This window comes from Lycium ferocissimum, chromosome 2, assembly GCF_029784015.1.
Source record: "Lycium ferocissimum isolate CSIRO_LF1 chromosome 2, AGI_CSIRO_Lferr_CH_V1, whole genome shotgun sequence".
Classification (NCBI taxonomy): Eukaryota; Viridiplantae; Streptophyta; class Magnoliopsida; order Solanales; family Solanaceae; genus Lycium; species Lycium ferocissimum.
This window is the reverse complement of record NC_081343.1, coordinates 56,007,739-56,021,543: the sequence shown is the minus strand read 5'-3', so window position 1 is coordinate 56,021,543 and position 13,805 is coordinate 56,007,739. Positions and strand designations below refer to the sequence as shown.

The 13,805-nt window shown below is 37.6% G+C and overlaps 1 protein-coding gene and 1 pseudogene across 2 annotated transcripts; one reads left to right on the top strand and one right to left on the bottom strand.

The window, feature by feature from the left end:
- Nucleotides 1–230: 230 nt before the first annotated feature.
- LOC132045993 (uncharacterized) lies at nucleotides 231–4,677 on the top strand. 2 transcript variants are annotated; one of them, XM_059436554.1, is made up of 2 exons: nucleotides 233–2,169; nucleotides 4,207–4,677. In XM_059436554.1, the coding sequence occupies exons 1-2, from the start codon at nucleotides 425–427 to the stop codon at nucleotides 4,211–4,213; spliced, it is 1,752 nt and encodes a 583-aa protein (XP_059292537.1). In that variant the 5' UTR covers nucleotides 233–424; the 3' UTR covers nucleotides 4,214–4,677. The 2 variants fall into 2 exon arrangements, with proteins under 2 accessions (XP_059292541.1, XP_059292537.1); XM_059436558.1 differs by lacking the exon at nucleotides 4,207–4,677 and having other exon boundaries at nucleotides 231–2,173.
- Nucleotides 4,678–5,323: 646 nt separating this feature from the next.
- On the bottom strand, nucleotides 5,324–12,415 carry LOC132046009 (pleiotropic drug resistance protein 1-like; annotated as a pseudogene).
- Between the last annotated feature and the right edge of the window lie 1,390 nt (nucleotides 12,416–13,805).

The following is a 13,805-nucleotide window of genomic DNA, read 5'->3' as shown; positions in this document are numbered from 1 at the left end:
TACTTTCGATAGACCCTTGGCATAAGGACTAGGGTAAAATAAGTATGACATTGGTTTTCCAAACCGGACAAAGAGACATCTATATTTAATACACATGACAGGTAAAAATGATCGGAGGGAGTACAAAATAAATAAATCAATAGCTGCAAAGGAGATTTAATATTTAAATTTTCAGAAATATAAAAGTTATTTATATGCAGTATTTAAAAATTTATAATCATGGCAAAAATGGCACCTTAATGATGTGCTCAATTGAAATTTCCATACCCAAATTCTCTGTTGTTAATGAGCAGGAGGGATAAGGAAAAATCAGCTCCTCTGTCGTCCAACATATTATAAAAACCTCAACAATCCTATAGTATATCTTTTCGTTCGTAAGTAGTGCAGTAACACATTTACGATTCCACAAAACCTAGATCTTCATATGGATCTCTTACAATCCTACGATGATGACGAAATCCCCAAATCTCCAAACCCTAATTCCGACCAAAACCCTTCACCTGATTCTTCCCCAATCCGCATCCTTCCTTCTAAATCCGCCGCCCCTAAAGTCGACGACACCATGTTAGCCCTAACAGTTGCCGGCGGCGCTGCCAGAGCTCAATCCAAACCCCTTGACCCGACCCAACACCTTGTCGGATTCAACCCGACTTACGAACAACTCTGGGCCCCAATTATCGGTCCAGCTCACCCCTATGCTAAAGACGGGTTAGCCCAAGGGCTCCGAAATCATAAATTAGGGTTTGTTGAAAACGCGTCAATTGAACCGTTTGTGTTTGATGAGCAGTATAATACTTTTCAGAAATATGGGTATGCTGTTGATCCTTCTGAGAATAGTTATATTGGTGATTTGGAAAAAATGAAGGAATGTGATGCGATTTCGGTGTATAATATACCACAACATGAACAGAAGAAGAGGAAATTAGAGAAAAAGAAGGAAAAAATGGAAGAGGAAGGTGATGAGGGGGATGTGGATGTATCGGAAGTTGAGAATCCGTCGACTGATACGTGGTTAATGAGGAATAGGAAGAGTCCATGGGCTGGAAAGAAAGAAGGGTTACAAGTGGAGTTAACTGAGGAGCAGAAAAAGTATGCTGAAGAGTATGCTAAAAAGAAGGGTGAAGAAAGAGGTGGCGATAGAGAAAAGGCGGAACCTTTACTTGAAAAGAGTACATTTCATGGTAAAGAGGAAAAAGATTATCAGGGTAGGTCGTGGATTGCGCCACCTAAGGATGCAAAGGCTGCTAATGATCATTGTTATATACCGAAAAGATTGGTTCATACTTGGAGTGGACATACGAAAGGGGTTTCAGCTATTAGATTTTTCCCTAAGCATGGTCATTTGATTTTGTCAGCTGGGATGGATACAAAGGTGAAGATTTGGGATGTTTACAATTCAGGTAAATGTATGAGGACTTACATGGGACATTCGAAAGCAGTGAGGGATATTTGGTTTAGTAATGATGGGTCGAAGTTTTTGACAGCTTCGTATGATAAGTACATTAAGTATTGGGATACAGAAACAGGACAAGTGATCCAAACGTTCACGACAGGTAAGATACCCTATGTGGTGAGGCTTAACCCTGACGAGGATAAGCAGAATGTACTTTTGGCTGGTATGAGTGATAAGAAGATTGTGCAGTGGGATATAAACAGTGGACAGATTACACAAGAGTATGATCAACATCTGGGGGCAGTTAATACAATTACCTTTGTGGATAATAATAGGAGGTTTGTGACCTCTAGTGATGATAAATCACTTCGTGTTTGGGAATATGGTATTCCGGTTGTTATTAAGTATATAAGTGAACCCCATATGCATTCCATGCCGTCTATTTCGCCCCATCCAAATGGGAATTGGATTGCAGCACAAAGTTTGGATAACCAGATTCTTATTTATAGTACGCGAGAGAGATTTCAGCTGAATAAAAAGAAAAGATTTGCTGGACACATTGTCGCTGGTTATGCTTGCCAGGTCAATTTTTCACCTGATGGACGGTTTGTCTTGTCAGGAGATGGTGAAGGCAGATGCTGGTTTTGGGATTGGAAATCGTGTAAGGTCTTCAGAACTCTCAAATGTCATGAAGGGGTCTGTATTGGTGCAGAGTGGCATCCTCTGGAACAAAGTAAAGTTGCTACTTGTGGTTGGGATGGTTTGATCAAGTACTGGTGAGCTTTATGATCCTTGCCTTAATTATTATGTTTATGTAGATTGATCTTTTATTGCTTTTTCCTGCATTAGATTTTAGTTGTGAAAGTAGTTGTGATATGGATAATTAAAAATGCTCTCCTTATACAACAACAACAACATACCCACGGTAATCCCACAAGTGGGTTCTGGGGAGGGTAGTGTGTTGATTAGAATTGTGACTAAATTTGTCACTCCCACCTTGATCCACGGATGAAGTACTCTCATCACCCTCATAAATAAAGCCATCTCAAATACAGAGCTCTAAAGTGAACTATAATATAGAAAATGTTATGAATGAATAGGTTACTGATTTTAGAACAACAAATTATAAATTTCAGTATAAAATAATCCCGATTTTAAAAACTTGAAATTGTGTTGCATTTTTAGAAATTTAATATTTTAAATTGATTAACGAGGTCTGTGCTTAAAAGTTGCAGCAGCTTAGTGGAAAATAGCTCCTGTACAATGTTTCTGTAATCACTACGTGTAATTCAAGGAGCTAACAAAATCCATAAATTGATCAATACTAATTACTGTTTCAACTCTACAGCAACAGAAAAGACTCTTGAGACATCTTAGCCTTAGCACATAGATGGGAGTAGTGATTCTCTCAGATCATCTGAGATTTCTCTCCTCCCAAATACACCAGAAGCTGCAGGCCGTAACCATTTGCCATATCATCTTCACTGAATTGCCAACTCTCCAGAGCCCCCATATAGCCTTAGCACATATATGGGAGTAGTGATTCTCTCAGAGCATCTGAGATTTCTCTCCTTCCAAATACACCAAAAGATGCAGGCCGGAACCATTTGTCATATCATCTTGACTGAATTGCCAACTCTCCAGAGCCCCCAGCTAGCACAAGGGTCCTTAACAGTGTAGGGCATTACCCAACTAACCCTAAAAGATTCAAAAACACACTCCAAATGTCTCTGTCTATCTGACAGTGAAGTAGAATTGTAGTCTGGGATGTGTTGAAATATCTTCCTTAACAGGCTATCTTTGTTGAAATTTGTTAATTGGTTTTTGTGCATTGCATATATCTTCTTTTTTTTTTTTTTTTGGGAACTGGTAACTGTATCATTTCATTAGAGCAAAACAGTACATGGGTTGTACTGAAACCATATTTACATAAAAACTCCATCACTCTACTGTCATTAAATACTTGCTGGGATAATTCTGCATCTACCTTTGTTCTTTGCCTGCAAACCTGCTTCCTCCCAACTCTGAAGTGCTTCTGTATCATTCCAGGCATAGTCCATGAAATGCCTTGGCTGTCCTGTAATCTTGCAGTGTAGAAATAGATGGTTAACTGTTTCTGCATCTTCACCACAAAAGAAACATCTGGAAAATAAAGGCACCCCCCTTCTCAGCAAATTGTCTTGTGTCAGTACTGCTTCCTTAGCCAGCAACCATACAAAGCAAGCAACTCAGTGGGGGTTTTTTGTTTTCCAGATATGTAGCTGTAGATTGGACTGTTTCATTCTTCTGTAGGCTAAACTCACCTTTAAAGAGCCCCTGCTACTATTCTGCCACCATAACACATCTCGACCTGCTTCCAATTAATGTTTTTGAGACCTTTTGTCAGTTTCTACAAGTGTCTCCTCTTGTCAATCCCTTGAGAGATGGTACATTTCAGCTTACTAGCAACCAGAGAGGGTTAAAGCACTTCCACTCCTGCTGTTTTGCTGTCATTACTGTATATATCTGTTATTGGGATGAATGCTATTTGGGGGGTTGTTTATTTATTTTTTAATTTTTTTGGGGTTTTTGGCGTGGGGGTGGGGTGGTAGAGGTAGATCAGTGGATAGATCTCTCATCCAGAATATCAATTAGATCTATTGTCCTCTCTTGCTCTGGAGGATAACCATATTTTCTATTCACTTCTCTTATCGTGTTGTGCTCTTGTTTGTACATGTTTATATTTTCAGGCGGATTCACTATTATTATTATTATTATTATTATTATTATTCCTGGTGTTTAACAGACATGCTAACCTCATCTCTGGTTTGCAGGGACTAGTTTTTGAGCAGCCATATCTGTCTTTGCATGTATGCGAGGGCAACTTGTTCAACATCGGTTGGCTTCGAGGAATCAAGACTTAAATCGTCTGGGACATGTTGGCTAGAGGAATCAAGAAGCTATGTATGCATTTGTTGGTCAACACCCGTCTTTAGCTCTGTAAAACAGGTTGTCTTCTCAGATGGTTTTTCTTTGGTTGAGGTTGTACCAATAGTTACTAACGGAGGGACATGTCACTTTCAATCAAGCTATGATATTCCAGTAGACTAGTTAGTTGGAAAATCAGTTCTTGCATTTTCCCGTCAGTGTCATGCAAGAATGAACTTTATGTTGTATATTGTTTTCTTTATTTTAACCTCTTTTTTCCGCCAAATGGATTGGGTTTGAGGATATAGAGGTTGCAGTTCTTGTTTCACCTCTTTTTTGATGAAATGGTAAACAGACACCCGGTGTTCTATATTTCACATCAGTTCCCGTCGACCTGGTCTTATACTCTCAGATTCTGCGATGTACTTTAGCTGTGCATTTTGTTTTCTTTTTTGTTCTTTGTTGAATTTAAGCCTTTGGAGCTTTTAGCTGCAATTTCCGGGTGAACTTATAACAGGGATTTCCTTTCTCATTTCTTTGGTTGGTGATACTTGCTCAATTTCATAGAGGGTAACACATTTGAGAATGCTCTCAGGCATGTCCCGCGATGTACCTGGTGAAAGACTTTTCCAACAGCCAAATACAGTTCCAGCGAAGAAATAAACCGGAGAAGCTGCGTTTTCATCAATTACTCCCTAGTTATTGTATAAAAACTTAGTTTTAATATTTCTTCCCCGTTCCCGTCTTCTAGCAATGGGGAAAACAACAATCATACAACATTACTAAACAAGTTACGAGGAACGGAGTCTGGTTCGAGTGGATTAAGAGAAGCAGAAACTCGACGCGGAATGTTAATTTTATCCCTGAAGTGACGCAGTAGATAGTAATGTACTAAATATGGCATCGAAGTCCGTGGGGAAGCAATTAAAAGATAGAAGATCAAAAGACAATTTTACAGACATCTTCTGTATGCAATAGATATGAGAGATACCATCAAGTGATCAAGTTCAAGACGCCCTGGGGCTCCAGGAGATACAAGGTGTCGCTCTTAAATGTTACATGATGGTAAACATAGTGATGACATGGTTGGAATGAGAAAGCGAGTTTTAGGAAACAAAGTCGAAATAATCATGAAAGTACGTAACGTGGGACTATACGACCCATCAAAGGGGAGTATAGATAGTGGCATGAGTTCGCAGAAGCGGTGTAAAGCATATTTGTCGCAAGTCGTCTTGTAACAAGGTTTAAGTCAGGCTTAGATATGAAGAGAGAATTCTAGTTGCACTCAGAGGCGAATCTAGGATTTAAAGAGGATGGGTTCATCATTATTCATAAGATAAGATATAAAATTTATAGTGGCATCAACTTGGCGAGCTAAACGTTAAAGGCTTCTTAGAAATTATAAAAAAAAAAAAGACGCAAGTGCATTTAGTCGGGTTCGATCCCGCTACCTTAAGGGATTAAAGCTAGCACAGTGCTCTACTCAATTTTGTTTGATCATGTGCTCCTTCAGTTAATATTAAATATAATTTAACGATGATATACATAATATACCGAGTTTAATCGGGTGGCCATGGGTTCACTTGACCCATTTTTTATATATAAATTCGCCCCTGGTTGCACTATAGTTGTTGGGATGAAGGGAGTAATTCTGTTGCACAATATGATAATCCTTGTGTAATATGTTGTAGTAGAAAACATATACTTCCTAAAGTGGTAACTTGTATACAATAGTTTTATTATCAATCTTTTCTTAAATTTTCCTCATATAGATCTTCAGCAGGTAACTCTTCTATCTTTTTTGGAGGTTAAATACTTTAATAGCAAAAGCAAATGTGAAGGCAAAAACAACAGCATATGCAACAATCACAACTGCAACCACTCCAAGAAAATCATGCTTGTACCCGAAGTAACGGCTCAAGAATTGTTCCACTGTTTCATCATCACTAATTTTGTCTTGGAGGTCTCCAAATTGTGATGCAAACAAACCATACAATGTCCAGGCAATAGGACAACGCAATAATACCATCTCCACCATATGGGCATACGTTGTTTTTTTAATGAAGAAAAACAACAAACACATGTCAATTTCGATCTCTAAATTGATTTTCATATAACAAAAAATCAAAGTATTTCAAGAACTTACAAGTCGTGGAACAATGAATCCTGAGAAAAGATTCCACAAGGCATAGAAGAAACGAGACGCAATATGCGCAATATTTTGATTTGGGGTAACGGCAATGGGCATCATACCATAGAAGGTGAAGTATAAGAGAGTGAAATACATGAAGAACAAGTACCAAAGGAACTTGGTTACTGTCCATTCAAATCCAATCATAACATAGACAATGACACCATAGAAAAAAGCTTGCACAAAGACATAGGGCATTTCAATGAAAACCTACAAGATAAGGAAAACAAAAGCTATAAGTAATTTAGACTTTTTAAACCAGAAATTGGCTTATAAGAAGTTAAATTCTCTGCTCACTTGTCCAAAGGCATAGGGGATGGTAGAATACATTCCAGCAGCTCTTTCTCCGTAAAATATTGTACGCTCAACGGCTACAACAGGCATCACTGATGATGCATGTTGAAGACCAAGGAAGATAACAGGAGCATACATTGATCCCATAGTATTAAATAGATCTTGGCTCTTACTCCTGTAACAAAAAAGAAAAAGCTTTTAGCATTAAGACCTAAAGTCTTTTCCAGGTTAAATGAGTACTTGTTTCGTCATATGTTTGGACTTTACACTTTAGCACTAAGATCCCAGAACATTGTCCCCATGGCCAAGGCGATGAAGATTGTAAAGAGAAATCTGACTGCAGTATAAGCGGGATTACGCCAGTATGACCAGTGTTGCTTCCAAAGGCAAGCCATACATTGGGTCCAAAATGGTTGTGAGTATTGATTAGCGAAATGCAGGTCTTTTATTCCAGGGCGAGGGATGCTGAGTTCACTAATCAAAGCTTTATTCCTCCTGTAAAGGTCTGGTTTCTTGAATAAATCAGCAAAATCAACCTCCAACATCATTTTCTGAGTCGAGTTCGTGACTTCTAACATCCAAGTTGCTGGATTGTAGCCATCTTGTATTTTACTTACCCCAGACATTGACTGAATACAAGAAAATTTAGTTTAGTATTTGATCGAAAAAAGGAAAGCTTTTTTTCACTTAGACAACTTACCTCAAAGTATTTGATCAAATGGCAAGAATGGTGACCCAATGGACCAACATATATCTCTTGTCCACCTTGTTTCATTAGAAATAGCTGCAAAGTGTGGTGTTTCAATGTCAAATGAGAAAGAAAGACACATTTATTAGCTTGATTACGTTCAAAAAAGGTGCTAAATTCACCTCATCAAAGGTTTCAAAAATGTCGATACTGGGCTGGTGGATGGTACAAACAACGGTTCTTCCTGTATCAATGGTGTTCCTAATAGTTCTTATCACAATTGCAGCAGCCCTCGCATCCAACCCTGAAGTTGGTTCATCCATGAAAATGATAGAGGGGTTTGCCACTAGTTCCACTGCAATGGTCAACCTTTTCTGTTGCTCAGTTGAGAGACCATTCACTCTTGGCAAACCAACTAAGGATGAACTTAATGGTGTAAGCTCCACAAGTTTCATAACTTCCTCAACAAACATCTGCACAAGGATAATAATATAGGAAATGTAATATGATTGAGGTTAACTGATTTTTAGGCGAGAGATTCATGTTATGGAAGAAAATATTCAAAAAGAGCCAACCTTTCTGGTATTTTCATCAACATCATGAGATAAACGGAGCCAAGCTGAGTATACTAATGACTCATAAACTGTAACATAAGGTGAATGGATATCATTCTGCTCACAGTATCCAGATATACGTGCAAATGTTTTTTGCTTCTTCGGATAGCCAGAGATCTTGATACCACCCCCAATATATCCTCCTGTTTTTCTTCCGGCTAATACATTCATCAATGTTGTTTTTCCAGCCCCACTAACTCCCATCAAAGCCGTCAAAACACCGGGCCTGAACGCTCCACTTACACCCTTCAAAAGTACCAACCTATCTTCAGTGGCACCCTGATATTTCACTGCAAGTATTATTAGAAAATTCAGTAAAATAAATATTGAAATGGGGGATTAGCATCACTAATTTCTGATCCATAATAATTCCTAGCTAGTTACCTGAGGCATATCAACAGAGTATGTAACTTCATCGAAGGTGATGGAATGCAGTTCAAATATAAGAACCATACCCTTTTTCTTATTCTGGCCCTCACTATTGGACACTTCTTTCTCAATGCTCGTTGTTTTGGCATCTTCACTGCCTTCTGATATCATAGCTTGTGGCTTACCAAATGCTGTAGATATTCAACTAAACATTCAATATTTTTGCCTTTTAGGTAAAAATTAAACGGAGAAACTCAAGAGGTACCCACGGTTAAGATAAGCCAGTGCAAGATTGTAGCAGATGTTAAAAACGATTATGAATCCAATAAGTGCACCGATACCTATCCAATACCAATATGCATCTGGGAAGAACCCTCGAGATCTTACAACTACAGCTCCAAGTGGCTCAGTTCCATTTGGTGCAATCTGTTCCCACTTTTTCCTATCAAATTCATTCGCTAGAATCGAATTCATTGAATACATCAAAGGTGAAGACCAATAACCCCATATCCACTATTTCTTCACATCATCTACAACATTAGCAGTGGACTTTAACACTAGCTGGTTAAAGAAAGACATATGCTTCTACAAACATATAAATCACAAAATCTACCTCGTGAAAGAATGAATCCACTCAATACAAATTGTGAAAGCATAGCAAACATTCCAAATGTATTAGCAACTCCCATGGTCCTTCCAGCTGCCCCAATGAAGCGTAACAATCCTGATGCCATCAGGTTAACTAATATGAGTAGCAAGAAATGTTTGAACAATCTGCAAAAATAGACTCCTGTTTAGTAATCAAGGGAAAATATAAATTGTTGAAGGTAACCTAATCTTTATTCTACATCATTATTTTCTCCCCTTACCTTACAGGGTTGGGATCAAATCCAATGACATAGTAAGTGAGGAACACCCAAAGACCAACTTCAGCAAATGTTACAGGGATTTTGAGTATCCATGAGGGCATTGCATAAGCCCATGTAGGGAAAAATAGAAGGTCCCTTTGCTTGTAGAAGACAGGAAGTTTATGAATTGTCAAGGCAATCTCAGACATTCCATTAAACATCATCCTTGTGACCACAAAAAAGAGGGCACCGGCATATATTCCTCCATCATCCATAGTATCATGGGGCATCTCAGTTCAGAAAAAGAGGGTCATTGTTATGAGTACCATAATTGAAAGCTGAAAACAAATCAAAACAAAGAGGCATTAGTACTTGCAAGTAAATATGATGAGACAAACCTTCAAAATCAATAAAATTTAATAGACTAAGTTGTTACCTGAGTGAACTTGAAGATGTAAACAAATGAGTTCCTCTTCATTAGTAAGAGTTCTCTTTCTGTGCAGACCTTTAAGAGTTGTTTCTTCCCTATACCATACTTTTGAGTCGACAAAGCAGCGGGATGGCTTTTGGTCTTGTCATATGAATCTGCAAGCTCATCCCTAAGTTTCCTCCCAACATGGAATGATTGATATGCCTCAGCAAATTCTTTTGATGTGATAAACCTGTAAGTCTCATCCATCCTCACCCACTATTGTTGTTGATCCTTCATTGATGTCATCTGCCAGGAATTTATTTTTTCACCATCAGAAGGGCAAATAGATCAATGCTTCTCATCCATATTAGTTTGTAGTTTATTATAAGACATACTTCTTGCAAGAAGTCAGCCACGCCTTTTCTATCTGGGCATTTGAAACCCATGGACTCGAAGAAGCCAAGGACATCCTCTCGAGGGCCCTGATAGACAATTTTGCCATCTGATAACAGAATAATGTCATCAAACAAGTTGTAGGTCTCGGGTGCTGGCTGCAAGAGAGATATCACAGCAATTCCATTGAAGATTTGCATAGATTGCCTTAGAGAGTTCACAATGGAATAAGTGGTGGAACTATCCAACCCAGTTGAGATTTCATCCATGAAAAGTGCCTTTGACGGTCCAACGAGCATTTCACCTGTTGTCACACGCTTCTTTTGTCCTCCTGAAATACCCCTTATCATCTCATCTCCAACTATAGTGTCTGCACAACTATCCAGCCCCAAAAGCTGCACAAGGAATACACATAGTTATCAAATTTCTTCTGCCTTTTCATTGTCAGGTAGAGAAATTGTTGGACATAACTTTTGTTACCTTAAGAACATAATCTGTAACAAAATTGGCTTTTTGTCCCTCTGCTGCTGCCGCCTACGTTGTCACAAAACAATTAAGGTTTGCCTTTGCCTTCCAAAACTTGCTTCAAATTGCATAGATGTATACCAGCTGATTTGTGGTACCATTTCTACTATGCTACATTTGGTACTAGCCTTACCTTCATGAAGATATCAATATCAGGATCTGGCTTGATTTTAGCTGCTTTCTCTTTTCTTGACAATTCAACCAACATATCTGCAAAAAAATTCTAACAACCATCAATCGATATATCTATGTTAGTATCAAAATTTGAAAAAAGAAAAAAGAAATGCTAACCATAACGAGAGCCAACTCCCTAGCATCTGGTAGAGAATTCCAAGGTTTCTCTTACAGTCATTTCTCCTATGTGTACATCATACTGACTAATATAAGCAGCAGTTCTTTGTGGCACAAATTCATTCATTTCATGTCCATTATAGGTCACTTTCCCAGTACCCTGATTTCCACAAAAAGCAACCAAAAAAGAAAAAGTGCATCCCGTTTGGAGTTTAAGTTCTATGCAACGACGACAGTCTATGATAAGCATATCTTAATTGGTAGACCGTTAAAAATGATAACCAATCTTTGCACTGTTAGTATATATAAGTTAAATCCTTTTAATACGTAGAGCTAATGGTCTTATCTTAAAGGCCAGAATCAAGCATTCCAGCCAAAGCTAATAATAGAGTAGTTTTGCCAGAACCTGGAGGTCCTAAAATCAAAGTCATTCTGGAAGGCTTAATGATACCACTCACATCATTAAGAATAGTGAGTTTCTTCTTTCGGTTCGGTAGGATATGGAGAGAGTTCAACATTGTCTATGAACGCAAAAGAAAAAAAAAATATAGTTACAAACACCCTTTTTGTTAATAGAGAATCAAGATTTTCTTTTAGATGTTTACCACAAGAAAATTAGTCATGAAGTTGGTAAATGTAGGCAAAGCTCTGCTTCCTATATATGCATCTGCCTCAAGATTTAGATGCTCATATCTTACTTCTATTGATGGCAAATCTATCCCAACTCTGTAAAAATAAAAAAGAAATGTCAAATCACTTAAATTAGGGGGGAAAACAACCAAGTCAGTATCACAACTACTACATTTCAATTCTAAGCAAGTTGGATTGACTACATGAATCCTCATTATCCGTGCCACTCCATTTAAGCTTGTCTCGGTTAAATACTATAAAAATTAGTTTCTCTAACACTAGAAGTTCTCTAGAGTTTCTAATAGCATATACATTTGTATCAAGTTCTAAAGACTCCTAACAAACACTGAACCTAAAGTAAACATCCTAACATTACAAGACTTTAATCACAATTAATCAGTATCGCCTATATAGATTTTTTTTTCGTCTACGGATAACGACACACATACAGAGAGAAAAAGATTCCTTCACTTACCTATGAATTCTTGGCCTGAGTTTCAACAAGAACTTCTCATTATCCTCATCTGCAACATTCACAAGCCTCTCAAGCAAATTCTTTCTTTCTTGAAAACCAAGATCATGTATATCAACTTCAACAGCTGCACCTTGTGATCCAACCAAGAGACCTTTTCTTAAACGATCGAACGTTGGGAGTTTTTCAAGAGCTGCCCATTTAAGAGCCTCTTCATCATCTTCATCTCTTGACGAACGACTAAAAATCTCCACAGCATTCTTCCTCCATATATTCATACTTAACCTTGAACTCCCTTTCATACTATTTTCTCTCAAACTACTCCCTCTTAAATTTGCTGGCTCCATTTTGAACCAACAAATCTTACATGAAAGATAAGAGTGTTACTGAATTTAAAAGCAAAGGGATTATTATATAGCAGCAAGTATGAAGGCGGGCTATAAATAGGAGTAGATGGTTCAAGAACAATTTCTTTTTCCAAAAATGTTTGAATAGACAGATTAATGAGTTAATGGTCAAAAACACAACTGAACTATCACTTTTTCGTGAGTTCCTACCTGAACTATCAGGTGTGCGAGTTTCCTACCTGAACTATCACTAACTATGTATCAAAACACACGTCAACTATTAATTGTTCATGCTATACGTCATAAGGAATGTGAAGAATGTGCATATAGCTAGGGGGTGTTCATGGTTCTATTTCGGTTTTCCCTAGAAAGAAATCAAACCAATTAAGTCGTTGCTTCAAATATTGATGAAACCAAAGCAAATCAATTAAGTCGGTTTTCATCGAATCGGTTTTGTCAGTTTTGCTTTTTTTAATATGACATATACCCAAGCACATATTCCGAAAACTATATTAATTCTAGCATAACACTACTTCTTAGATGGTCACTTAATTAATAGTTATTATATCAGAAAGTCATCCTTCTTCTTGATTCCAATTCTTTTAATCAAAGAAAGTGACTTTCTCAAATAATAACTATTAGTTGAGTGACTATTTGAAAAATCAACTCAACACTACTGTAACGCTTAAAAAGTTTTTTTCGCAACGTATTATGTACTCGCTCAAGTGCTGGACCAGAAAAGTGTGGTCCTTGAGCACTGTAGGGACGGCGACACGTGGCAAAAACATCAGGCGGTAAAAAAATGAAATAATAGGTTGTCGGGGAGAGAAAAATCATTATTTCTCACAACCTTTTTAAAGCTTTTGAGGAGAAAATAAGCTAGGGTTCTACACTACTCCTTGAGGTAAGATTCTTACCAAGAATTCATTTTACATTTTTTAACACCTTCTAGTTCCTAAAACCTAGGTTTCCACCCAAGAATCAAAGAGTACTTCAAGACCCAAAATCTAAGGTTTGTGGAGACATTTTTCAAGATGAGTTCGTTACTTCCTACTACTAAAGTTAGCAATTTTATGACGTATAACGATGTTTCAATTGTTAGATTGATGGAGTTTCTGAGTGCAAATGGCTAAATGAGACCTCAATTGAGGAATTTGATTTAGTAAGTAGTTGGGTAGGGTCGCGAGTTTGTTACACCTCGTTTGGATGGTTGTTACATATGTTTTTATAATGTATTAATTACCACTTGTATTTTACTACAGTATATTATTTTAATGAAGATAATGTTCGGATAGATTGTATCGTTTTCCGTTGTTACAAAATGATCTTGTAAGTAATTTGAACGATAAACCTACAAGAAAAGAAGATAAGAGTAGAGCTATTATAAAAAAAGTAGGGTAAAAGATAAAATAGGATTATTGGATAATACGC